Source organism: Tripterygium wilfordii, chromosome 4 (genome assembly GCF_013401445.1).
Source record: "Tripterygium wilfordii isolate XIE 37 chromosome 4, ASM1340144v1, whole genome shotgun sequence".
NCBI lineage: Eukaryota > Viridiplantae > Streptophyta > Magnoliopsida > Celastrales > Celastraceae > Tripterygium > Tripterygium wilfordii.
The window spans coordinates 14,738,423-14,765,330 of record NC_052235.1 but is presented as its reverse complement, the minus strand read 5'-3'; the positions used below and the strand labels follow the sequence as shown (position 1 = coordinate 14,765,330).

Here is a 26,908-nt window from a genome sequence, read left to right as displayed (position 1 = left end):
TCAATGCCCAAAAAATATTTTAATCCCCCCAAATCCTTCATATCAAATTCAGTTGACAAATAGTCTCTTAGTTTACGTATTTCTTCAGAATCATTGTCTGTCACTACCATGTCATCAACATAAATAATGAGGGCTGTTAATTTATCACCAACTCTTTTCAAAAATAAAGTGTGATCTGCATTACTTTGCTTATAGCTGAACCTTCTCATAGCAAGTCGGAATCGACCAAACCAAGCTCGAGGAGATTGTTTCAACCCATATAAGGCTTTCTTCAGTTTACACACGACACTTTGATCACTTGGAGCTTCATATCCTGGGGGCAAAGACATATAAACTTCTTCTTGTAGTACTCTGTACCGACCCAATTTAAATTTATTTATTTTTTATTGCTAGCTCAAATCTTGGTATAAGACCCAGTCTCTATAGACCCATAAAGTTCTAATTGTAAATACACTTTAAATAATTAAAATTGAAATTATTTAATTGTCCTTTTACTTTAACTCATCATAAAAGTCACTCATGTGTTATGAAATCATCCACCAATTTCATAAATAAGTATATGGTGTTCTTCATTTCGTTTCAATTATGTTGCTGATTTCATTTTAATATTCAACATGGATGACCAAATCATAAAATGAGCAGAAGATCTTCATTTATCAAGCGGTTTAAGTGAGGGTAATATTAATTTATTTATAAATTATATATGATTTCTTGAAGTTAATCCTTATAATTTATGGCCATGTATCTTCTTTTTTAGGATAGTTCATTTACAACAAAAAATTAAGTTAACCCCCTTTTAGAAAGCAATAATCAATTTGAAATTAATTATACAAATCAATTTATTATAGATGTGGTATGCCAAACATGGATCATTTAATTACATCTCGATACAGTGTTATTTTGATTAGCGACTTACAATGCAATGCATGACACAACTCCTTGTCAATATGACAAAGATTCATCACGATCCCAGAGTATGGTCAAATCCTGAAGAGTTTAAACCAGAAAGATTTGTCACCACACAAGCACATTTACTTCAGGAGCCAAAATTTTGAGTTGTTACCATTTGGAAGTGGTGGAAGAATTTGTCCTGGAATTTCTCTTGCAACCCAATCTATGCTACTTACGCTTGCAAATTTGCTACATGAATTTGACATTGCAAGCCCAACAGGAGGACCAGTAGACATGGCTGAGGGGCCGGGATTCACTCTATTTAGAGCCAATCCACTTGAAGTTCTTCTTACTCCACGCCTTCCTGCCCAACTTTATGCATTGAGTACATGAATATGAGATGAAGAGAAGTTTCATTGTGGTAGACTACCATAAATATGGAAATTGTGCCGCAAGAAAAGTTTCCTAGACCAAATATTTGGTTTTGGACCCTCTCAAGTCCAAGACCAATAGCCCAACTATAATAGCTACATGTCAACTGACCTTACATAATATATTGTGGGGTTTGAAGTGTAGTTTGTGCTGGCAGTTTATTGTATATGCACACAAGGTGTTCGATAGTTTGCCAGTTTCTTTATTGAGTTAATTTCTGCTGCATTCTTTTTGGTTTTCTTTCATTCTTGATCAAATGAACTTAATTTTGAACCTGGTAGTGTTTTTATGGAAATCATGAGGATTGATGTTGTTCTTTCGAAGTGATGCAGGTGGACAAGGAAGAAGCAGAGGCATGCTCTGCATACTATCTTTTATTGAAATGGAAAAATAAGGTAGAAAAACCAACACACGGTCGCTGCAAGAACAAAATACAAATCCATCTGGTGATATCAAAGATTGGGCCTTGGTAAACCGATTTGCAGAGGACTTGGATCTAATGAGGCTGCAGAAAGAAGCACCTTGTCATGCTCAAGAACAGACATGACTGGTTCATCCAACATCAACCATGCTTCAATTCCACCACCACACCTTGTGTCCATGAGTTGGATCAAGAATACTGGATAAGGTCGGATCATAGCAAGAAATGGAACCCATAAAGGTCTTCCCCATCCATAATCAACATCATAGTGCCCCATGTTACAGAAGCTATTAAACGATATTGGTTCCGCTCCATCGGAAACGGCCTTAGAATTTAATTCGCGAAACCTTTCCAGGTACTCACAAAGATTTCGCAACCCTTGATCACCTTGAAGGCTCTTCACAAGATCACCATCGATCCTCGATAGTGCTTCCCTCCTTTGGCGTATGAAGCTGCCCGAATCTAATTCTTCTCCTTTTGATATCATGCTTACTATGAATACAAAATTCCCCACCATAGTTTCCTCGAATGGCGGTGAAGCCTTTGGCCGAAAATTTATAGAATTTGTTATTATAGCAGACTTCGGAGCACTTGATTTTATCTTCCTTAATGCAGATATGACGCAATTGTAGAGAAATGCTGAGACAACTTCCGTACGAGTAGGGTTCTGAACGCCATAACTAGTTGCTTGGGTCTTGAGTTCGCTTATGATTTGCCCATCAAACACAAACCTCCTTACAACAGGCTTGCCCTTTCTAACCAACAAACTCGCCATACTTGGATTGGTTAAGTATTGAGGGAATGCCTTGTTTTGAGGAAAGATATCCGAGGCACGAAAATCGGGTGATTTATATGCATATGCTCCTCCACCTCCTGCTGCCATTCCAACCCAAGTTTTGACAAATACAAAGAGAACAGCTCCATCAAGCAAATTGTGTGGAGTAACAACGCCTATGGCAATACCACCACAAGCAAACACGTTTACTTGTACCATACAGGTATGAGCTCCTGGAGTTACTTCATCATAAAGAATCTCCTCTAGCATAAATTTAGGGATTGTTGAGCTATCAGGTTGTTTGAGATAATCTCGCAAATGGCAATTAACTCGAGTCTCCACAAAATAAACCCCCTCGTCGTTACAATCAATGGAAAGATTATCCTTGGCCTTTCCAGCGAGGGGATAGTAAAGAGTTAGTATCTTCGAGAGAGATTGTCTCAACACTCGTAATCTCTTTGAGATGGAGATCACTTGATGAAGCACACATTACTTGACTTGAACTGCATTTTTCAGCCACACATTCCTGTTTGGTGTTGGTTCAGGGGTGTGTCCTTGGGCATCTAAGAAACAAAAGAGTGTAGCTCAATCTACATCTGAAGCTGAGTATGTTGCTGCTACCAAGGCTGCCTGTCAGACTGTGTGGCTGAGAAGAATAATGGGAGATATTGGAGTGTGTCAGGAGAAGCCAACTAAAATCTAGTGTGATAGTAAGTCTACAATAGCCATTGCTAGAAACCCTATACATCATGATCTTACCAAACACATTGCCATCAGATACCAATATGTGAGAGATTCAGTTACGGAAGGAGTCATTGATTTGCAATACTGCAACACAGGAGAACAACTAGCTGAAATCTTGACAAAGGCCCTGCCTAGGAACAAGTTTGTGAATTGAGGAGCAAGCTGGGAATGATTTCTGGAATGCAATTCAAGGGGGGAGTGTTAAATTGAATTGCATTATGTTTATGTTGTTATGATTGTCTATTTTAGTCATTTTGTATTAAGGGTATTTTAGTAACTTTAGTTTATTCCCTTGTTAGGGTTTATGTGCTAGGTTTACAATGTTGTCTAAAAACAACTACTACAAATTATGTCTGAATGAAATAGAGCCGCAGTCTGAGCTCTTTCTCTAGTCTCTTGCACTTGTTCACTATTTATTATGCTTCTAGTGCTATCAGTGGTATTGGAGCAGTGACGAACTTCGGGCGACGAGCATCTTTTGAGTTCAATCAAGACATACATCTATGGCAAGTTCTTCCGGTGATAAGGTTAGTATGCCTTTGTTTCACGGCGACGATTATGCATCTTGGAAGGTCAAGATGCGCACCTATTTAATGTCTGAAGGACTGTGGTGTATTGTTGCAAATGGGTACTTAGAACCCAGTGATGAAACTACACTGCCTGAGTCGAAGAAGAAGGAACTTGAGAGTACTAGCATGGTAAATGCGAAGGCTCTATCGAAGCTACAAAATGGCGTGGGTGTTACGATTTTCCCTCGCATCATCAGAGCCCGAAGTGCAAAAGAAGCCTGGGATATAATTGCAAAGGAATTTGAAGGTGATGAAAAAATATTCTCATCAAGCTCCAAAATAGCAGGCGCGAGTTAGAAAATTTAAGAATGGGTGAAACTGAGAAAGTAAGGGACTTCTACACAAAGGTGATTGAGCTTGTAAATCATATGAAAACACTTGGGGAAGATATTTTAGATCAGAAGATTGTACAATATGTCAATAGAAGACTGCACCGTCGACGGTTTTCATATCCCTACAGGGACACAACTCCTCGTCAAAATTGCAAAGATTCATCATGATCCCAAATTATGGCCAAATCCTGAAGAGTTTAAACCAAAAAGATTTCTCACCACACACAAGCACATAGACTACAGGGGCCAAGATTTTGAATTGATACCATTTAAAAGTGGGAGAAGAATTTGTCTTGGAATGTCTCTTGCGAGCGAATCGATGCTACTTACGCTTGCAAATTTGCTACATGGATTTGACATTGCAAGCCCAACAGGAGGACCAGTCGACATGACTGAGGGACCGGGATTCACCCTACATAAAGCCAATCCACTTGAAGTTCTTCTTACTCCAAGCTTTCCTGCCCACCTTTATGCTTAAGGTAACATGGTTATGATATGAAGAGAAGTTTCATTGTGGTAGACTAAAATAATTGAAGAGCTATAAATTAATACTCTTAGTCCCTCAAATGAAGAATTCTACTCTATTTGTTGTTCCTTAAACTTTCATTTGGTGTATAATTTGTGGGTTGAAAGGGTAACCAAATCTTGTATATATTAATGTGGCTCAATATAATTTTTGGGTTGATGATTTCCTTTTCCATTTTCCTTTCAAGTTTCTTCACAATCCAGATTCAAGGTGACTCTAGACACACAAGAACAATTAGGTCAACGAAATTCATATACATCCACCACTCCTCTTGCTTCACTGATGCTTAATTTATCTTCCATATATCCAACGAACAGCCAATCCCAATTATTAAAATGAAATTAGTTTTACGTAGTAAACTAAAATAAATGCCACAAAGATTATTATAGCCTGACCTTCTTGTTGGAGAGGATGGGCTTGAGCTTCCAAACGAGGTCCTATGACGGTGTAACCTGATCCTGTGATACAACGCCTTCAACCTTGACCTAGTGCGATGAGGGTTTCAGAGAAAACTGAACTTCAACTTGTATTTATCAAATCTGACTTTTACTGAGGAAGAAGAAGCTTAAGAAACAGGTACAAATGCTTGGTTTTTGATTCAACTTGTATTTATCAAAACTGAAACAGGTGCAAATGCTTGGTTTTTGATTCAGATCTTGTTTGGATAATCCCCATTTTTGAAGTAGGAGTCAGCTGCATCAAGTTCATGAGGAATGTGTTTTCCTGGTGTGGAATTCTTATGTAATATATCAAAAAAGGTTGTATAATCATTTCCATAAAGAAAAATTATGTGCCTGGCTTTCTCTGGACTGATTTATCTTTTTATTTTCAGTGTCTGTATGTTTACATGTGACCTGTAATATACAGAACCAGTCCAGTTTTTTTTTTTTTTTTTAAATACCGTAGAGAAATATGTTTGCAGTTGAAATTGAACTTTAGACACATATATACCTAACACAGTCAATTACTAACCGAGTCACCTCTCATTGGTTAGAATCAGTTTTTTGATTGCCTGATATGAAACATTTTCTGCTGGATTGGGCCCTAAAAGTGTCTAAAGCCCAGATCGCGATCTCTCTACTCGATCTATACTAACCGGACCTGGACCAATGATACAAAACATCAGCCCAACAATGAAGTGGTGAAAATGGTTCAGGGAAAGGTTGGAAATGGTTGGTGAAATATTGTCTAGATTCTATCTGTTTCTGTTTGGGAAGGGCTGGGCCTACATTTCTTTTAATTAAAATTGACTACAATTTTCGTCCTAAACCATGTTAAATTTTAAAAATAACATATTAGGATTTAGGATTTAGAGAGTTTTTTTTTTTTTTTGTCAGTCATTGGCTGAGATGATAAACTTGATTGTAATAATTCTTAGCACAAGCGGGAGTTGTGAGTTCACGTCTCATGGGAGTTTCCATTATCGCAATTAACAAGATGGGCAGGGCCTTTGCTCAACCTAGCATGTGATAATGCCACCATGCTTTATCTCCCTCACTGGGCATCGGCCTAAGACTCAACTGGTTCATGGAGTTTGAGGGGTCTTCCATGTGGCCCTCGCAACTAGCAAGATTGGTCTTTGCTTAGCCCAGCGTGTGATAATGCCATCATACGTTATCTCCCGCACTAGGCATCAGCCTAAGACTCAACTCGTCCATGTGGTTTGAGAGGTCTTTTATGTGGTCCAGGATTTACCAACCAGTTATTCGGTGGACAACTAGATGAGTTTCACGTCATCAAAAAAAATATTTTTTAAAAATCTATTATATTATGACATTATGAGCACCCAAATATTCAATCACGTTTAAAACCATGATTTAAGGAGAATTATAACCAATTATAGCTAGAAGAATTGTGGCCCAATCCCGTTTGGGATGTCCAAACCATGGTTTATAAACATGGCCAAACTCCAAAACACGAAATGCCTTTTCATATGAACAAACCAATGAGGCAAATGCACAAGCCAGACAATGTCTCCAGTTGATGATTTGGTTTGATTTATGGGTTTGATATTAAAATCCCAAATGATAGACAAGTTTACCGTAATTCTTTCAAGGGGTTTGTTTTGTAATAGAAATAGTGGATTCATATTATTGTGTGTTCTTTTGTGACCATAAATAAAATATAAAGGGGTTTTTTTTTCTTTTTTTTTTTTAAATGAGAGAGAGGGATTCAAATCCTGATCACCAGAGTCATATAAAAGTTTTCTTAAATACCACATAAATGCATGTATATTTATTTAAATAAGTTTTATTGTTATAAAATAACCCTGAATCTCGAACCCCTCTAAAATTTTTCAAACAAATCAAGACACTATTATTTTTAATGTTAACCCACCCCATTATCACTTCCTAACTCCGCTCATGATGAGAGCATTATGCATGGATGGTGCTGTGGTGTTTTCCTTAAACAAAAAAAGAATATAACATAAAATAACCATAGAGATTAGAGAGGCTCCTATTGTTGACTAAAGTTTATTGACCACTGATTAAAAATTAGAGTGATTACACATTGCATACCACACCTGCCTCGTCTACATATACATACATCTCAAGACAATCCCAACCTCCCAATCATGCACCTTAGCCTTCACTTTGCTTGTCTACTCTTTTTCTTTTTTTATTTTTTCATCACAAATCAAACCAAAACACCCACATAATATTAAGAAACCACCACCAGAAGCAAAGGGTGGTGCTTTATTTTTTATTTAATGGCAAGTTTTGCAACCCCCATCGACTTCTAACGTAGTCAAAATTATTTTTTATGAATGATATTAATATTAACATTGAGACAGAAGATTCACGATTATTACATTCGGAAAAAAAAAACATGGCTGATTTATTTTGACTACGTTAGAAGTCGATGTTGGAGTATTCCTTGTATTGTCCGATGATAAATTCGTCTTTGTCTTAACTCTCCTAGAGCTTGTGAGTTCTAGGACAGTTTTGTGCACAATAGCTGTCTATTTTTTTTAAATATATAAACATGTGACTCAATGATAGAATTATAAGGATACAACCTAGAATTCATAAATTTTAATTTCTAAAAACAATATCTCCATTTAGGATAAATCTTCATACATCTTCCATGTTCCGACCCACATGCACATATGTCGTTTACATTTAAAAAAAAAATAGAATAAAAAATAACAATAGAGTCTCCTATTGTTGACTAAAGCATATTGTCCCATATGTTGTTTACCTTAAAATATATATATATATATATATAAAATAATCATAGAGCCTCCAATTGTTGACTAAAGCATATCCAATTATTAAAGATGAGTTCCCATTCATTGGCCATTGCATACCACACCCACTTGTCTATGTATCAGCATCCACACCTACTTGTCTATATATACATCTCAAGTCAAGACAATCCCAACCTTTCCAACACAAACATAAGCTTAGAAATCAAACGTCAAAGCATTAGCAAGTAGCAACCATGGAATTTGCGCTACCATTGCCCACAAATGTCATGGTAGCAATCACATTAGCCTGCACTTTGCTAGTCTACTATTTTTTCACAAAACCAAAACACCCGCAGAATAATAAGAAATCACCACCAGAAGCTAAGGGAGCTTTGCCTTTCATAGGCCATCTTCATCTCTTAGCACGATCGTCCAAATCAGCCTACAAAATCTTAGGAGAAATGGCGGACAAGATCGGTCCAACGTTCTTTCTAAAGCTTGGAGTGCATCGAACCTTGATTGTTAGTACCCCAGAGATTGCTAAAGAGTGCTTTACCACAAACGACAGAATATTCGCTACCCGTCCGACTTCCATGTCCTCAGATCTTCTTGGCTACAACTATGCAATGTTTGCCGTCAGCCAATACGGTCCTTATTGGCGTGAGATGCGCAAGATAGCGACTGTGGAGCTTCTCTCAAATCATAGAATAGACATGCTAAGCGGTGTGCTAAAATCTGAAGTGAGGACACTCTTAAACGAGATTCATGAGCAGATGAACACAAACGAAACTGCAGTGAAGATGGACTTGAAGCAATGGTTCGCAGACTTAAATCTTAACATGACAACCAGGCTGATTGCAGGGAAGCGATGCGTTGGGGCTAAAACAAAGGCAGAGAAGGAAGAGTACGAGAGTATTCAAAAGGGGTTGAAGGAGTGCCTTTTATTGGCAGGGACCTTTGCAGTAGGGGATGCGCTTCCATTTTTGAGACGGTTTGATATTGGAGGAGTAGAGAAAGCCATGAGAAGGAATTCCAAAGAGACAGACGGAATTCTCCAAGAATGGTTAAATGAGCATAAGCAAAAGAGAGCTTCTGGTAAAGTAGAAGGCACCCAGGACTTCATCGATGTTATGCTATCTATTTGTGATAGAGATGCATTAAAGAGCTCCAGTCGTGATGCAGATACCATCATCAAGGCCACAAGCCTGGTATGCACATGCATTTTCTTTGTTGCTCTTTACACATAGTATAACTTGTTCTGCATCCCAAGTCCCAACAACAATTGAACACTATAAACTTCTTTGATTATTTAAGAGCATATATGTACCTCATCTATGGTATTGAATTTGTAGCTGTCTTATCTAATTTACCATCTCTGTGCTTTTTCTTTTTGCAGAGTCTTGTTTTAGGAGGTGCAGAAACCTCAACTATGGCTTTGACTTGGGCCATATCGTTATTGTTGAACAACCCTCGAGAGTTAAAGAAAGCGCAGCAGGAATTAGATACCTGTGTTGGTAGAGATAGGCGCATTGAAGATTCGGATCTGCAAAAATTGGTGTACATCCAAGCCATCATCAAGGAAACACTGAGGATATATCCCCCATCACCACTTGATGCACCACATATGTCAACAGAAGATTGCACTGTCGACGGTTTCCATATCCCTGCGGGGACACAACTCCTTGTCAATGTGGCAAAGATTCATCATGATCCCAGAGTATGGCCAAATCCTGAAGAGTTTAAACCAGAAAGATTTGTCACCACACACAAGCACATTGACTTCAGGGGCCAAAATTTTGAGTTGTTACCATTTGGAAGTGGTAGAAGAGTTTGTCCTGGAATTTCTCTTGCAACCCAATCTATGCTACTTACTCTTGCAAATTTTCTACATGAATTTGACATTGCAAGCCCAACAGGAGGACCAGTAGACATGGCTGAGGGGCTGGGATTCACTCTATTTAGAGCCAATCCACTTGAAGTTCTTCTTACTCCACGCCTTCCTGCCCAACTTTATGCATAGAGTACACGAATATGAGATGAAGAGAAGTTTCATTGCGGTAGAATGTCATAAATAAAGGAACTACAATATTCTAGTCCCTCAGTGAAGAATTGTACTCCATTTTCCATTCCTTAAACTTTGATTTGGTGTATTTTTTGTGGGTTGAAAATTTAGAGTCACTTTGATTTGTTTTCTATTATCTTTTTTTCTTTTCTTTTTTTGAAAGGACAAACATACCCTAGTTCCTCCATTAAAACAACCAAAACAAAGACATATATATATGACTAATGTTCACAGTAGAACACCTCCTGCAATTGCACCTCCATTGAGGTGCGTGACATCCAAGAAATGAACACTTTGGAATTTTGCACCTATGCTTCCTGCACAATTGGAGTAGCAGCATTACAGTTCATTCCATCCTTGGTTGCTAGCTAGACCCATGCAGTTACCAAGAGAGTAATTTTCTGCCCCAACCGCACCATTCAAATCGTCACCAGTTGCAACTCCCATATCCAAATTCTGGGCAGTTACATTTGACTTCATAACCGCTCCACATCCAATAACCGCCAATTCATATCCTCTCTGATCGGGTATCGGAAACGTCGGCTCGGTGGTTGCCGTAATGGAATTACGCCTTGGAGGGCCTGAAGTTTTTGATCTGAGGTTTGAGTTAGCCCGTAATCATGGACCATATTGTTCGACGATCGTAGTCTTGTGTAGACGACGATCGACCGGAGAAGGACATCCTCCTATTCCATGTGTTATTCGACCATATTGGAAGCACATACGGGGCAGATTTTCATACGTGAAAAGAACAGTAGTATCCTTGTCACCAACATGAATTTGCTGAAGGACCTAGGTTACAGGGGGTGAATTGTGCCCCCAAATTCCTATTAGGAATTCTCTTTTACAAAATCGTCACTCAAAGCACAACACACACGATTAAGTATTACTACCAATTGTCTATTCAAGTTCAAGCAAAAATCCAATTCTGATTTGTCTCTAAGTGTGACTCATGAACCTAGTTACTTGTTATAAGTTTATATGTAAGGTCCTAATTCAAGTTATTCACAAATAAAAGCAATCAATCAAGATATGATTTGAATAAAACAGATTTGTGCACAATAGACCACTCGGATGAATAAACGAATTAACTTGAAGCACTGATCAATGTATGGAAAGAAATCAAATATATCAAAGCAATAAGTAAAGCTGTAAAAGTGTAGGGAAGAGAGATGCAAACAGTGATTTATAGTGGTTCGGCGACTTCATCAAGTCCTCCTACGTCCACTCCTTAAGTACCCTTGCTCAGGAGTTCAATCCACTATGGAAACGGTGATTTTTCGGAGTTCACCACCAAAACTCAGAGGTTTTCACAAGTTCATCCTCCTAACTTTTACACACGTGGTTTTAAAGACAAACCACAAAACTCTCACGATCCTCACAAGGATGGTATACCCAATTAAGGGCTCTTACAAGTGTTTGGCTCAGGTTCTCTCTCAGTGTTTACAGTAGCAAACTAAAAGAACAAGGGTGTTAACTTACGGGTAGGATATGTGAATGAAGTGTAGGAGCTCTTTAGAAGAACAAATATAGACTCGAGTAGAGATGATCAATAGATGCTTGTTTGCTTGAAAAGAATGAAATAATTGAGAACTGATAGAGATGATTCACGGCTCAATAACTTGCACAAGTGTTCTTCTTAGTCTCTCTTGATGCATGACCATAATATATGGTTGAGACTAGAGTTTGTCAACCCTTTGATTCTGATTTGATTCATAAAGTTATCTCCAAGATTTCCTCTTCAGAATAAGGTAAAGTGATCTATCATTTACATGGCAAAAGTATTCTCAATCCTCCCATGTATCAGACGTCATAATGCTCTCCAATTTGACATACGGTATGACTCTCCAAGTTAGGAAATAAGCCTTCAATCTTGGCCTTCACAAAGTAGGAAAGAAATGCTCCTATTTGTCTTGACAAGGGACGACTATGATTTCTTGAATTTCTCTTCATTTTTGACAAAATCAGCTCCCTTTGATTTATATGGAAAGAACCTTTGATTTTCTTCTTCATTATTCTGCAGATTCAGCCCTCTTGTCTTGTATGGAAAATCATCAAATAATCAGCTCTTAGTTTACTCTTATTAATGGTGAAATTGGCTCCGCTTGAATTGGAAGATAAACTTCTTCATTTGTTCCCTTCTATAGTCGACCTTGACTTGAACAATATAAGTAGATCAAGTCTTGATTTTATTTCCCACAATTTGTGCCTTCAAATGTGGTAAGTCCTTCCTTCATTTTGAATTCATACGCCTAACAAAAAATCAAAACCTGAATCCCTTGAATCTGGCTTGATTATATATTGATAACTTTCTTGAAATTTGTCTGAGCTCTCCATGAATTACTCTTCAAAATGGCATTTCTTCCTTGATTTCAGATTTTAAGTATGGAAAGTGAAACTTTCACTTAATCACAAAATATTCTCCACGTCAAGTACGCATAAGGAATTAAGGATGGATATTGAATTTTCTTCATATGCTTGGTTCACATACCTAGCATGAATAAGGAAGTAACATTGCATGTTTCTTGCTCGTTTGTTTTCACATAAATTTTCTTCTTCACTTTGTCTCCAAACGGCAACCTTGAACAATAATTTAAACGTGTCATGTCATCCACACAAATATAGCATGCACGGTCACCTCACTTGCCAATATGGTATTTTCCAAATTTACTCCAATTTGCTTAGTGGATTGTCAGAGGTACTTAGAAATTTCTTAGCAAGCCCTAGGTCTTCCAAGACCATTCTTGGACCGCCGGATAGCTCACATATTCATTGGAGTCTTTAGACTTAACCTGAAATATTTTAAAAAATGTTTGTAAGCTCGTTTGAGTTTCATGCTTGAAACATAGGATAGTTATGGTCAAATAACTAATATTTTATCATGAAACATAAGATCACATATGTACGAATAGACATGTAAAGTTTCATTTCAAACAAATATTATATGATCACATAATGAGTCACATAATGAGTCACATAAATCAATCGGATAATAACATTTCACAGTAATTTCGGACAGATATTTAGGCAACAAATTTGAGCAGGGAAACGACAAAATTTATTAATCATGTCTGCATGAAAAATGTTCATTATGATGTAAATAATGTCTCTGCTAAATTGCAGCTTAATTAGAGTTCATTTGATATAAGAACAATCATCAAAACATGTTTTTTCACATTTTAAGACATATTCAAGTCGATTATGCTCACACACATTTTGACATACAATCATCAAAAAAACAATGTTGACCTAGAGACTAAGTCGTAGTCCAACATTTGCTTCCCTCGTAACAATGGCGACACAAGAGAAACCTATACTCGAACCTACAGAAATGGTCCCCACACAGACCCATCAGCCATAAGGACTTTTTCCTCATGTTCTATCAACGAAAAACTCTTCCACTGGGACACAATGTCTTCCATCGCTCAACTAACACAATCTCTTATGTTAGTATACAGAAAAGAATGACTTGATTCTTTCTCCTCTAGTTAGAATTGGGAGGAAACAAGAGAGAAAACTATCGGAAACCTCCTCTCAAGAATGACTTGAGAGTAGGTTACACATCTGATTAAAAGGTCGATAGAGCCGATGTATGGGTAGAAGACTGAATTGGGTTTGTAGCATGATCAAGGATAAAGATTGTTTGTTTGGTATATTGGACTCCAGAATTCCAGATGGTTTCAAGGAAAATATTGTCAAGATGTAGAGAATTGCAATTCTTTGCACAACAAGTCTGCCTGTGGTAAGACCACAATGAGAAGTATAGTTCAAATGCTGGAGGAAGCCGAGCCATGTAAATTGGTTGGGATTGTGATCAGTAAAGATGGTCCTAATAAGGAAACTGAAGTGAAAGATATGATACGGTCGGATCCACTATACGAGCTAACTAGCATTACTACATATTTTATGGGTCCCCCTTATACAAACTACCGTGAAAATTGAGGATGAAGACAGACGAGACGAGCATGTCTTTTGAGACTTGGTAATTGAAATTTCTAAATATGAATTGAGCAGATAAGGATGTGAGGAGATTTATTTAGCCAATCACTTTTTTTTTCGATGTCAGGTGTGCAATCCCTTGAACCAATTATATGAGGCCATCTTGCTTTCTTAGGATAATATAGTGATTTCCTAATGTAATATCGTAAGATAATGTAATATTGCAGTGTAAATATGTAATATCCTAAGATAATGTCGTTAATTAATCTAATATAATGCTTTGTGACTATTTTGTTATATATGTTTAATGTCCCGTAGGTAATTTGACATTATATACTCTATGTCTAATCAGCGTATTTTATACTTTCACCAAAAACCTAATCAACGTATTTTATAACATATTCTCTAATATATATCAACAGCGTATACTCGATCAGTCATTCTCTCAACCAAAATGTACCCTTAGATTTTATATCTGTTTAGTATGACTTCGGACGACAATTCTTTTAACGATAACTTATTGAATTTTCTACCTAAATCATGTTAAATGATGATTATTATTATTATTATTATTTTGACAATAACATATTAAGATTTAGGAGTAGGTTTTTTTTTGCGTACAAAGTAACCATAGAGCCTCCTGTTGTTGACTAAACTCTAAGGCCTCCTATTGTTGACAAACTCTAAAGCATATCATTATCGGATTACACATTGCATGGCACAGCTGCCTCGTCTATACATAAATATCAAGACAATCCCAACCTTCCGACACAAACATAAGCTTAGAAATCAAACATCAAAGCAGTAGCAACCATGGATTTTGCCCTTCCACTGCCCACCAATGTCATTGTAGCAATCACATTAGCCTTCCCTTTGCTTGTCTACTTTTTTTTCACAAAACCAAAACACTCGCAGAATAAGAAACCACCACCAGAAGCTAAGGGTGCTTTGCCTTTCATAGGCCACCTCCATCTCTTAGCAGGATGGTCCAAACCAGCCTACAAAACCTTGGGAGAAATGGTGGACAAGATCGGTCCAACATTTACTCTAAAATTTGGAGTGCATCGAGCCTTGATTGTTAGTACCCCAGAGATTGCTAAAGAGTGCTTTACCACACACGACAGAATATTCGCTAGCCGTCCGACTTCCATTTCCTCATATCATATTGGCTACAACTATGCAATGTTTGCCATCACCCCGTACGGTCCATATTGGCGTGAGATGCGCAAGATAGCGACAGTGGAGCTTCTCTCAAAACATAGAATAGAGATGCTACGAGGTGTGCTAAAATCTGAAGTGAGGGTATTCTTAAACGAAATACGTGAGCAGATGAATACAAACAAAACTTCAGTGAAGATGGACTTGAAGCAATGGTTAGAAGACTTAAATCTTAACATGATAACCAGGTTGATTGCAGGGAAGAGATGCGTTGGGGCTAAAACAAAGGCAGAGAAGGAAGAGTACGAGCGTATTCAAAAGGGGTTGAAGACGTGCGTTGAATCGGCGAATACTTTCGCAGTAGGGGATGCGATTCCATTTTTGAGATTGTTTGATATTGGAGGAGTTGAGAAAGCCATGAGAAGGAATGCCAAAGAGATGGATGGAATTCTTCAAGAATGGTTAGTTGAGCATAAGCAAAAGAGAGCTTCCGGTAAAGTAGAAGGCACCCAGGACTTCATGGATGTTTTGCTATCTATGTGTGATAGAGATGCATTAAAGAGCTCCAGTCATGATGCAGATACCATCATCAAGGCCACATGCCTGGTATGCACATGCAATTTTCTTCGTCGCTTTTGACACATAGTATAACTTGTTTTGCATTCCATCTGCAATTTTCTTCGTTGTTTTACCATCTCCGTGCTTTTTCTCTTTGCAGAATCTGGTTTTAGGAGGTGCAGAAACCTCATCTGTAACTTTGACTTGGGCCATATCACTATTATTGAACAACCCTCATGCGTTAAAGAAAGCGCAGCAGGAATTAGATACCTGTGTTGGCAAAGATAGGCGCATTGAAGATTCGGATCTGCAAAAATTGGTGTATATCCCAGCCATCATCAAGGAAGCACTGAGGATATATCCCCCATCAGCACTCGATGCACCACATATGTCAACAGAAGACTGCACCGTCGATGGTTTTCATATCCCTGCAGGGACACAACTCCTTGTCAATATTGCAAAGATTCATCATGATCCCAAATTATGGCCAAATCCTGAGGAGTTTAAACCAGAAAGATTTCTCACCACACACAAGCACATTGACTACAGGGGCCAAGATTTTGAATTGATACCATTTGGAAGTGGTAGAAGAATTTGTCCTGGAATATCTCTTGCGAACGAATCTATGCTACTTACGCTTGCAAATTTGCTACATGGATTTGACCTTGCAAGCCCAACAGGAGGACCAGTCGACATGACTGAGGGACCGGGATTCACCCTACATAAAGCCAATCCACTTGAAGTTCTTCTTACTCCAAGCCTTCCTGCCCACCTTTATGCTTAAGGTAACATGGTTATGATATGAAGAGAAGTTTCATTGTGGTAAACTAAAATAAATAAAGAGCTATAAATTAATGCTCTTAGTCTCTCAAATGAAGAATTGTACTCTATTTGCTGTTCGTTAAACTTTCATTTGGTGTATAATTTGTGGGTTGAAAGGGTAACCAAATCTTGTATTGTAAAAGATGCAAGCTCCAAAACACCAGTAGAAAAAATAACTCAGCAGTCTCACGAAAAAGATCTAAAAGTGTGTAGTAGGGAAAATAAGAGAGAGTTGTCTTTCTGGAGAACTATATTTCATTCACATTCTAAATATCACCATAGAATAACAAAATAAAAGCTGTAGTACAAGCTTACTAGAAGTCTCCATAAAAAATACAAATAAAAAACACATAAAAGAGTCAAATTATAGTTGACTAACTTAACCATACTAAATAGAATATAAAACAGGGTTAAAGCTACTATACATAAAACATATATTGACAAACATAAACATATACAAGAAAAGACTTCATTGACTCAACAAGCCATAAGGACTTTTTCCTCATGTTCTGTCAATCAAAAACTCTTCCACTGGGACACAATGTCTTCCATCGCTCAACTAACACAATCTCTTATGTTAGCATACAGAAAAGAATGACTTGATTCTTTCTCCTCTACTTAGAATTGGGAGGAAACTAGAGTGAAAACTATCGGAAACGTCCTCTCAAGAATGACTGGAGAGGAGGTTACACATCTGATTAAAAGGCCGATAGAGCCGATGTATGGGGAGAAGATTGAATTGGGTGTGTAGCATGATCAAGAATAAAGATTGTTTGTTTGGTATATTGGACTCCAGAATTCCAGATGGTTTCAAGGAAAATGTTGTCAAGATGTTGAGAATTGCAATTCTTTGCACAATAAGTCTGCATGTGGTAAGACCCACAATGAGAAGTGTAGTTCAAATGCTGGAGGAAGCCGAGCCATGTAAATTGGTTGGGATTGTGATTAGCAAAGATAGTCCTAATAAGGAAATTGAAGTGAAATATATGATAAAGTTTAGTCCATATATATCAGGATTAAGTCTTCTGAAGTGATGAGTTTGGAATTGGAGGTCTTTTTGTATCAAGCTGTCTTTCATATCACAATGCTTTTTGTCTCAACTATCTCAAATGCTTATATGGATGCACACGATTTTATATAGATCATATATGTCCATCTCAATATTTGAGATAACTAGGACAAAAAATACTAAGATCCTTAGCATTGTCGTTTAGGTCTTAAAATTGTGCTACAAGAAAAGTTTCATAGACCAAACATTTGGCTTTGGGCCCTCTCAAGTCCAAGTCCAAGAGCCCAACTATAATAGCTACATGTCAACTGACCTTACATAGGAAAACTTTAGTCACATCCCACTTTTTACTAAAGACACCCCGTCAACTCAGTTTTACAAGGGATGGTCAACTCAAATTGGGGTGTCTTTAGTAAAAGGTGGGGTGTGACTAAAGTTTTCCCCTTACATAATGTATTGTGGGCTTTGAAGTGTAGTTTGTGCAGGCAGTTTATTGTATATGCACACAAGGGGTTCGATAGTTTGCCAATTTCTTTATTGAGTTAATTTCTGCTGCATTCTTTTTGGTTTTCTTTCATTCTTGATCAAATGAACTTAATTTTGGACCTGGAAATGTTTTTATGAAAATCATGAGGATTGATGTTGTTCTCTCAAAGCTCGAAGTGATGCAGGTGGACAAGGAAGAAGCAGAGGCATGCTCTGCATACCATCTTTTATTGAAATGGAAAAATAAGGTAGAAAAACCAACACACGGTCGCTACAAGAACAAAATACAAATCCATCTGGTGATATCAAAGATTGGACCTTGGTAAACCTATTTGCAGAGGACTTGGATCTAATGAGGCTGCAGAAAGAAGCACCTTGTCATGCTCAAGAACAGACATGACTGGTTCATCCAACATCAACCATGCTTCAATTCCACCACCAGACCTTGTGTCCATGAGTTGGATCGAGAATACTGGATACGGTCGGATCATACCAAGATATGGAACCCATAAAGGTCTTCCCCATCCATAATCAACATCATACTGCCCCATGTTACAGAAGCTATTAAACGATATTGGTTCCGCTCCATCGGAAATGGCCTTAGAATTTAATTCGCGAAACCTTTCCATGTGCTCACAAAGATTTCGCAACCCTTGATCACCTTGAAGGCTCTTCACAAGATCACAATCGATCCTCGATAGTGCTTCCCTCCTCTGGCGTATGAAGCTACCCGAATCTGATTCTTCTTCTTTTGATATCATGCTTACTATCCATACAAAATTCCCCACCATAGTTTCCTCGAATGGAGGTGAAGCCTTTGGCCGAAAATTTATAGAAGTTGTTATCATAGCAGACTTCGGAGCACTTGATTTTATCTTCCATAATGCAGACATGACGCAATTGTAGAGAAATGCTGATACAACCTCCGTACGAGTAGGGTTCTGAACGCCATAACTAGTTGCTTGGGTCTTAAGTTGGCTTATGATTTGCCCATCAAACACAAACCTCCTTACAACAGGCTTGCCCTTTCTAACCAACAAACTCGCCAAACCTGGACTGGTTAAATATTGAGGGAATGCCTTGTTTTGAGGAAAGATATCCGAGGCATGAAAATCGGGTGATTTATATGCATATGCTCCTCCACCTCCTGCTGCCATTCTAGCCCAAGTTTTGGCAAATACAGACAGAACTGTTCCATCAAACAAATTGTGTGGAGTAACAACGCCAATGGCAATACCACCACAAGCAAACACGTTTACTTGTACCATACAGGTATGAGCTCCTGGAGCTACTTCATCAAAAAGAATCCCCTCCGGCATAAATTTAGGGATTGCTGAGATATCAGGTTGTTTGAGATAATCGCGCAAATGGCAAGTAACTCGAGTCTCCACATAATAAGCCCCCTCGTCGTTACAATCAATGGAAAGATTGTCCTTGGCCTTTCCGGCGAGGGGATAGTAAAGAGTTAGTGTCTTCGAGAGAGATTGTTTCAACACTTGTAATCTCTTTGAGATGGAGATCCCTTGATGATTTGCTCGATAAAAAAAAAGAAGGGAAGCATAAGCATGTGGTACATATTGATCAAGGAGAGAGATCTTATGTGTTCTTAGGTGGTGAGGTGTTGGAGAAGAGGGTTTGATGCACTCTCTTGACACTATCTCAACCTCCATTTTGTGTTTTGCTTTTCACTTTGCTGGAATATTTGCATTGTTATACGTTTCCAAATTCAGTGTCTATATATACTAAATTTTCCACCATCTAAACACCATTCAAGGTCAAAATTTATTATTTTCACTCATTTGTTCCATAAATCATTGTCCAAAAATTTATTGTTTTAATATAGATTCTATTGTTTTTTAAAGCACAGTTTAGAATTCTTTATTTTAGTTCTGAATTCATTTGTTTTTGAAATTCCAGTGAGAAAAATAATGGAATTAAGATTTATCCGATAAAACTCATCGATATGGGATCTTGTTAGAAAGAGTATTATGCACTGATTCTGAATATGTAATTTTTTTTTTAAATCTAATGTGTATTTTAAAAGTTAAAACGTTTTAAAATTTCGTCTAAGAGACTTGGGCTCCCATGACTACCACTATATGAGTTACCTAGCTTTACTACATATTTTATGGGTCCCCTTATACAAACTACCGTGAAAATTGAGGATGAAGACAGACGAGACGAGCATGTTTTTTGAGATTTGGTAATTGAAATTTCTAAATATGGATTGAGCAGATAAGGATGTGAGGAGATTTATTTAGCCAATCACTTTTTTTCCATGTCAGGTGTGCAATCCCTTGAACCAATTATATGAGGCCATCTTGCTTTCTTATGATAATATAGTGATTTTCTAATGTAATATTGTAAGATAATGTAATATTACAGTGTAAATATGTAATATTCTAAGATAATGTTCTTAATTAATCTAATATAATACTTTGTGACTATTTTGTTATATATGTTTAACGTCCCATAGGTAATTTGACATTATATACTCTATGTCTAATTAGCGTATTGTATATTTTCACCAAAAATCTAATCAACGTATTTTATAACATACTCTCTAACATATATCAACAGCGTATACTCGATCAGTCATACTCTCTACCAAAACGTACCCTTAGATTTTATATTTGTTTAGTATGAGTTGGGGCTACAATTCTTTTAACGAAAACTTATTAAATTTTCTACCTAAATCATGTTAAATCATGATTATTATTTTTTATTTTTTTTTGAAAATAACATGTTAAGATTTAGGAGTAGGTTTTTTTTGCATACAAAGTAACCATAGAGCCTCCTATTGTTGACTAGATTCTAAAGCCTCCTTTTGTTGACTAGATTCTAAAGCATATTGTACGATGATAGAAGATGGTCTCATCATCGGATTTCACATTGCGTACCACACCTGCCTCATCTACATATACATACATCTCAAGACAATCCCAACCTTCCAACACAAAGATAAGCTTATATAAGCTTAGAAATCAAACATCAAAGCAGTAGCAACCATGGATTTTGCCCTTCCATTAGGGGCGTCCATTTGGCTTTTGGTTCGGTTTTTAACCATAACTTAAATGTCCGAATCGATTCGGTTATGATATTTTAGAATCCATAACCGAACCATATATGTTCGGATAATCAAACCGAAATAATCATATTTTTCAGATCGGATCGGATCGGTTTTAGATTTTTGAATAAGTGGAAAAAATATGAATAAATCTAAAATAGAATGAGAAAATAACCCATGATCGACTTCAATTACATCTAACAAAGTTTGATAAAAATTCATGATAATGATAATAAATATATTATCTCATCACAATTAAAAAAAAATAAATTTGCAAGACCGAGAGAAATAATATGATCAAGGAAAAAAAAAACCATACATGAAAATGTCTCCCCACTTTCACTTTAACAATAATCAATCTTAATTTATAATTTGGATAATGATTAGGTTAATTGGTATCTAAATTTATAATTTGTTATGAAGAGAATTTTACAAATACTACTTAGCCTCTCATAGTCCCATATCCCAATATGTAACTTATATATATTTATATAATATATACAATATAATATATCATATACGATATATATATATATAATATAAAATATATTAATATTATTTGGTTTTTTCGATTGTAACCATAACCATAACCGTAACCGAAAAAATCATAACCGCAAAAACATCCAAACATTTACTAAAATCATAACCGTATCCGAAACCATATCCGACATTTACTCTAAAATTTGGAGTGCATCGAGCCTTGATTGTTAGTACCCCAGAGATTGCCAAAGAGTGCTTTACCACACACGACAGAATATTCGCTAGCCGTCCGACTTCCATTTCCTCATATCATATTGGCTGCCTACAACTATGCAATGTTTGCCACCGCCCCGTACGGTCCTTATTGGCGTGAGATGCACAAGATAGCGACAGTGGAGCTTCTCTCAAAACATAGAATAGAGATGCCAAGAGATGTGCTAAAATCTGAGCTGAGGGAATTCTTAGATGAGTTCATTACTACCCGACCCAGGAAAACAAAAAAAAAAAAAACAGGCTAACCCGTGAGTTATCGGGCGGATCTACAGTTCTCTAACTCTTTATCAGGCTTTTATTCTACCCGACCCGTTATGTTTTAATGGGTCGGGTTTAGTCTCCTACACATGTATAATGTGCAAGTCTTTATTTGTTGATTGATTAACTGACTTGTCAGTCAACTTTAGTTTGAGGTGGTCAAAAATTTTGTGCTTTCTCAGTTGTCATATTTGAAACATGCTTAAGGAATAATTGAAACCATGTGATTGGCATGGATCTAGATTTAGATCTAGAGGTGCAAGCTTGTTGTTTCAATCATGACTCGACTCTTTCTTGTTTTCATTTTCTGTTTCTATTTCCATTTTTTATTTCCTATTTCTATTTTCTAATGAACAAAAAAAAATATGTTTGGTTTGAAATTTGAAGTACAGGAAATATTTTCGAAAAGGAGATTAAAAACTCCCCCCCATAGGCACCCTTTCACATGATCGATATTCCATCCCATCCCATATATTTTATATATATATATATATATATAAAATATATGGGATATATATATATATAAATATACATTTTAACTACAATATTTTGTGTGCATTAGATGACGTAAAATTAATTAATTATTATTGAGACCAATTAAACGCCTTGTTGGACATGCCATGAACTGGAGTACCCTGGTTCTAAGCCCACTATAGCTGCATTATGGGGGCTAAATGTTTTTAATTTTAAAAAATAATATTTATATTTTGATCGATTTTAAGAATCTAACGATATATTTTTTATCGAAACAAAAATATATGACAACTCTTGATCGTTGGATATAAACCTAAAATATTCATACATTTTTCATAATTGTCTTTGCATTTTTTTTTCCATAAAAGAGAAATAAAAATAAAGAGATTAATAATTAAAAAAAAGAGAGAGATTAATACAGTAATATAGCTTATTGTTGAACAACTCCGTCTTCTCTCTAATCTTAATTGCAAAGAATATCGAAACAAGAGGATCACATTTAAAGGATCAATTTTTGAATTTAATATAATAATACCTAATCACAAGTCCAGTTGGAGTTCTTTTTTTTTTATAATAACTTATACTTGATGAAGCACACATTACTTGACTTGAACTGCATTTTTCAAGACAAACTAGTTGCATGCATGCGCTTCGCGTGGCACATAATTAATTTGGAAAATAAAGATTTTTAACAATTTTTTGATATTATGTTACTATGATGAACAACAGAGCTTGAATTGTAGAAATTGAGATAATTGTGAGATGAATAAATAACTACAATACCTTTTTCTTAATATGCTAAGAAATAATTTTCTAAGAGAGGGCGAGAAATTTGATGCATAAGGAAAAAATATGCTCAGAGTATAGCAATTCTTATTTGCGCTGCTTTTTTTCTCCAAAGTGACAAAGGTCACCAAGAACATGTGTATGGACAACATTCTATACATAGTAGTAAATTGACAAATCATGAATCTTATTCTAAACCTGAGTACTCAGTAGCGTAAACAAAGCGAAAATATGTGTCCCCATTTATTCACGCGACTAAAAGTAAAACTAAAAGGTTTTTAAAAGTGGTCAAGTTTGAAGTGCAATACACTTCACAAAAATTTTAATTATAATGTGAGTACATTCAGTAGTAAGATAATAGCAATGCAATATATACCATGACATTATTGAATTGTAACATATGGTTGATCACATGAGGCGGAAAAAGCGTGATGATTGAAAGCGTTTCTTAACACAACTTCCATTTTATTTTATTTTATTTTATTTTATTACATATGGCAAGAGTTTGAGCCATCATCAAGGAAACACTGAGGATATATCCCCCATCACCACTCGATGCACCACATATGTCAACAGAAGACTGCACCGTCGACGGTTTTCATATCTCTGCGGGGACACAACTCCTTGTCAATATTGCAAAGGTTAATCATGATCCCAGAGCATGGCCAAATCCTGAAGAGTTTAAACAGAAAAGATTTCTCACCACACGCAAGCACATTGACTTCAGGGGCCAAGATTTTGAATTCTTACCACACACAAGTACCTTTATGCTTAAAGTAGTATCAATATGATACGAAGAGAAGCTTCATTGTGGTAGACTACCATAAATAAAGAGCTAGAGATATTCTAGTCCCTCAAGTGAAGAATTGTACTCCATTTGCTATTCTTAAACTTTGATTAGTTGGTTATATATGTTTAATGTCCCTATAAGTATTAATTTTAGTGTAAAATGTGTGTGTGTGAGATGTGGAGCCCACTTGTTAGAGCAAACATATGGACATGGCCAATGTCATGCCCACATCCATGCTTTAACAAAAATTGGCAAACAAATTTGCTCCATTGGAGCTTCTTTTTTGAGATGGGCCATTAAAAGGACACTTCATGCCCTATTAAAAAGTGACTATTGTAATTGCTCTCATAAGCCCGATTTATCTTGGTCAAAGTCAGGCCTGGGTTGCCCTTATTTGTCCCAAGCCCAACCCAAATGGTCAATTCGAGCTTGGTCCCTAAAATTCCAACTCGGCCCAATGCCAAGGCCGAAATATGAGCCCTACAATGAGAAAAATGGGAGAAAATGGTTGGCACGCATGTCGTGCGAGAGAGAAAGGGGGTCATCATGTGTGTGGTGTTTTAAAATTTTTGGTTTTCTATTTAGAAAGCCTGTTGTATGTTTTCATAAAAACCAAAACAAAAAATACAAACAAACACAATTTTTTATTTTCTATTTTTTGAAAACCAAAACAAAAAACAACAATGATACGAAACAGAGCAATGTCTCAACTTTTTCTAACCTGAGTCTTTCCAAATCTAGGTGGCATTGTCATATAAGCATTCTGATATAGAATACAATGCTGACATTACAAACATTTGAAATTCAAATATTTCCTCTTATCTCTTTCACTTCCTTTCTTTTTGAAAATTTAAAAATCAAAAAATCTATCTTTTCTCTCCCACTTTCATCTTCTCTCATATTTCTTTATGCACATTGTTTTTTGCCACAAAGATTTGTTATTACACTATTTTTTGCCACACAAATATGTTATTACATTGTTTTCAAAACAAAGTAATTTTCAGAGTAGGCAAATATAAGCTGGAGGAAAAAATAGTCCACAAACCAATCAAAAATAACAAGGTAGATATATTGTCTCAAAAGCATATTCATTCAAATGGTTGTCAAACACAATGTTACATTGTTTTCAATACATTGTAACTTCCAAAACATACAAAAAAAAAAGGAGAAAAAATGTGCATTGTTACTAGAGGTAGCTGGATGCCTAGATCGACAAATTACATTGTTTTTAAAAACAATGTGATTTGCTCGAGTCACGAGAATATGATAGCTATCTGATCGAAAAATGAGTGGGTAAGGTGTCTTTCGACATGTGGAATCTAACTATGAGGACGGTTATTGAAGACGTCGCTAGAGGTGGTTAGATCGACCCAATTTGTGTCGTGGTGACCTCCTCATTTAGGTTCTTTTTTCCGACGATACAAGCGACAATGGGTGGTGTGGAAGGTCAAAATATGAATGTGGTGGTCGGGTGCTTTCCGCTCGGTGGGTGTATATATATATATATAGTGGGGGAGAGAGAGAGATGGGTGTTTTATAGAGACAAAATGATGATGTGAAAATCCTATGTGTAATGCCACATAAGATTGGGAAGGGTTGGTATCATTTTGTATTGGGACATTTAGAAGGATGGCATAAGAATCTAATTGTGGTGGGCGGGCTATTTGTTGAGAACTTAGAATTACTGGTCCTTGGGCCCTCTTTTCATTTTCCATTTTTTAAATAGGGCCCTCTTCCCTTGATGTGTGCTTAGGCTTGATCATTAGTGAGGGTCACCATTTGACCCAGAGGCTTAGGCCTAGGCCCGCTAGCCAAAGCCCATCCCGAGCCTAGGCAACCCAACCCAATGCTTCGGGCAACAATACATACATATATATATATAATACATATATATATAGATAATACATATATAAATATTAAATAGTCAAAGTCGGGCCTGGCTCAAAGGCCCAAAACCCGAGACCTAGTCCAAAGGTTCGGGCTTGGGCCTGGGATTGCCAGCCTGACCCAATGCCAACCCCTAATCATAGGCAAGGGGGTCATGTGCGAATATCTTTATTATTATTGTGAATAAAGAGAATGAACTACAACCTTAACCCTAACTCCAGTCCTAAGAAATAGGCTATCATGTATAATCTTGTTAAGAAAGAGAAAATTCATACAAATTTGGTTCAAGGATGTAGAGGAAGCTTTTAAGCATGGATTGGAATCCAATTACTTAGGTTATAGTAGATATAGATAAGTCAACGTTACTTTTTCTAGGTTACATATCTATCAATGAATATAGTGGTGTTGCTCCTTTTCTTTTTTTTTTTTGCCACATAATGTGTGAAATTTTTATACACACGAGCCTGACATCATAATTATAGGCTCATATCGAATATCCAAAAGACAAACTTGTATTTTGTCATTCTCGGTTATCCAAAAAAATATTATTGTTTCTTTATAACAACAACTCCAAAAATGAGATGTAAAATTAGTTTCCAAATGTGTAATATACATACTTAAAATGGTTTACATACTCATTTACAAATTCTAAAAACTCTTTATTCCAATAATGGTTGCTAAATTAACTCACCCACTTAACTCTCTTCAAAATATGTGCTCACTCTCTCTCCTCTCTACGTTTGTATATTTGGGAACTCATGTGAGAGAATGTAAATTTATATGCAATGATAAGAACTCTATTGGAATGATAAAAACTAAAAATGAATAGGTAAAATTGATAAAATTACCAACTATCAACTTATCGTTACAGACCGATCGATATATCGACCAACGGTTTATCGACATCACCAATAACGGTTGCATTTCTTAAGTTATCGAAGGGATTCACATGATAACAATTTATCGTGTTACAATAACA

The 26,908-nt window shown here is 36.6% G+C and overlaps 5 protein-coding genes across 5 annotated transcripts; 3 read left to right on the top strand and 2 right to left on the bottom strand.

Moving 5' to 3' along the window:
* Window positions 1-1,775: 1,775 nt before the first annotated feature.
* On the bottom strand, window positions 1,776-2,789 carry LOC119997013 (tabersonine-19-hydroxy-O-acetyltransferase-like). The gene has a single exon (XM_038843785.1). It carries the CDS (start codon window positions 2,787-2,789, stop codon window positions 1,776-1,778), a length of 1,014 nt encoding a protein of 337 aa, XP_038699713.1.
* Window positions 2,790-3,766: 977 nt separating this feature from the next.
* Window positions 3,767-4,642, top strand: LOC119997012 (cytochrome P450 82A3-like). The gene is made up of 2 exons (XM_038843784.1): window positions 3,767-4,079; window positions 4,293-4,642. The coding sequence occupies exons 1-2, from the start codon at window positions 3,767-3,769 to the stop codon at window positions 4,640-4,642; spliced, it is 663 nt and encodes a 220-aa protein (XP_038699712.1).
* A 3,414-nt stretch (window positions 4,643-8,056) lies between these two features.
* On the top strand, window positions 8,057-10,075 carry LOC119996595 (cytochrome P450 82A3-like). The gene is made up of 2 exons (XM_038843284.1): window positions 8,057-9,088; window positions 9,277-10,075. The coding sequence occupies exons 1-2, from the start codon at window positions 8,135-8,137 to the stop codon at window positions 9,898-9,900; spliced, it is 1,578 nt and encodes a 525-aa protein (XP_038699212.1). The 5' UTR covers window positions 8,057-8,134; the 3' UTR covers window positions 9,901-10,075.
* Window positions 10,076-14,419: 4,344 nt separating this feature from the next.
* LOC119997011 (deacetylvindoline O-acetyltransferase-like) lies at window positions 14,420-19,622 on the bottom strand. The gene is made up of 2 exons (XM_038843783.1): window positions 18,765-19,622; window positions 14,420-14,460 (listed from the first exon to the last, which is right to left on the bottom strand). The coding sequence occupies exons 1-2, from the start codon at window positions 19,582-19,584 to the stop codon at window positions 14,420-14,422; spliced, it is 861 nt and encodes a 286-aa protein (XP_038699711.1). The 5' UTR covers window positions 19,585-19,622.
* LOC119996596 (xanthotoxin 5-hydroxylase CYP82C4-like) lies at window positions 14,653-16,541 on the top strand. The gene is made up of 2 exons (XM_038843285.1): window positions 14,653-15,645; window positions 15,758-16,541. The coding sequence occupies exons 1-2, from the start codon at window positions 14,695-14,697 to the stop codon at window positions 16,379-16,381; spliced, it is 1,575 nt and encodes a 524-aa protein (XP_038699213.1). The 5' UTR covers window positions 14,653-14,694; the 3' UTR covers window positions 16,382-16,541.
* Window positions 19,623-26,908: the final 7,286 nt, after the last annotated feature.

Bases quoted from the DNA above. Each gene is read 5' to 3' on its own strand.
- LOC119997011 (XM_038843783.1), bottom strand. From the start codon at position 19,584: ATGGAGGTTGAGATAGTGTCAAGAGAGTGCATCAAACCCTCTTCTCCA. The intron at 14,461-18,764 runs CTATGATAACAA...TAATATGTTATT, and splicing joins ATCAAGTGCTCCGAAGTCTG to GTCAAAATAATAATAATAAT.
- LOC119996596 (XM_038843285.1), top strand. From the start codon at position 14,695: ATGGATTTTGCCCTTCCACTGCCCACCAATGTCATTGTAGCAATCACA. The intron at 15,646-15,757 runs GTATGCACATGC...TTCTCTTTGCAG, and splicing joins TCATCAAGGCCACATGCCTG to AATCTGGTTTTAGGAGGTGC.
- LOC119997013 (XM_038843785.1), bottom strand. From the start codon at position 2,789: ATGCTAGAGGAGATTCTTTATGATGAAGTAACTCCAGGAGCTCATACC.
- LOC119997012 (XM_038843784.1), top strand. From the start codon at position 3,767: ATGGCAAGTTCTTCCGGTGATAAGGTTAGTATGCCTTTGTTTCACGGC. The intron at 4,080-4,292 runs GTGATGAAAAAA...ATATCCCTACAG, and splicing joins AATTGCAAAGGAATTTGAAG to GGACACAACTCCTCGTCAAA.
- LOC119996595 (XM_038843284.1), top strand. From the start codon at position 8,135: ATGGAATTTGCGCTACCATTGCCCACAAATGTCATGGTAGCAATCACA. The intron at 9,089-9,276 runs GTATGCACATGC...TTCTTTTTGCAG, and splicing joins TCATCAAGGCCACAAGCCTG to AGTCTTGTTTTAGGAGGTGC.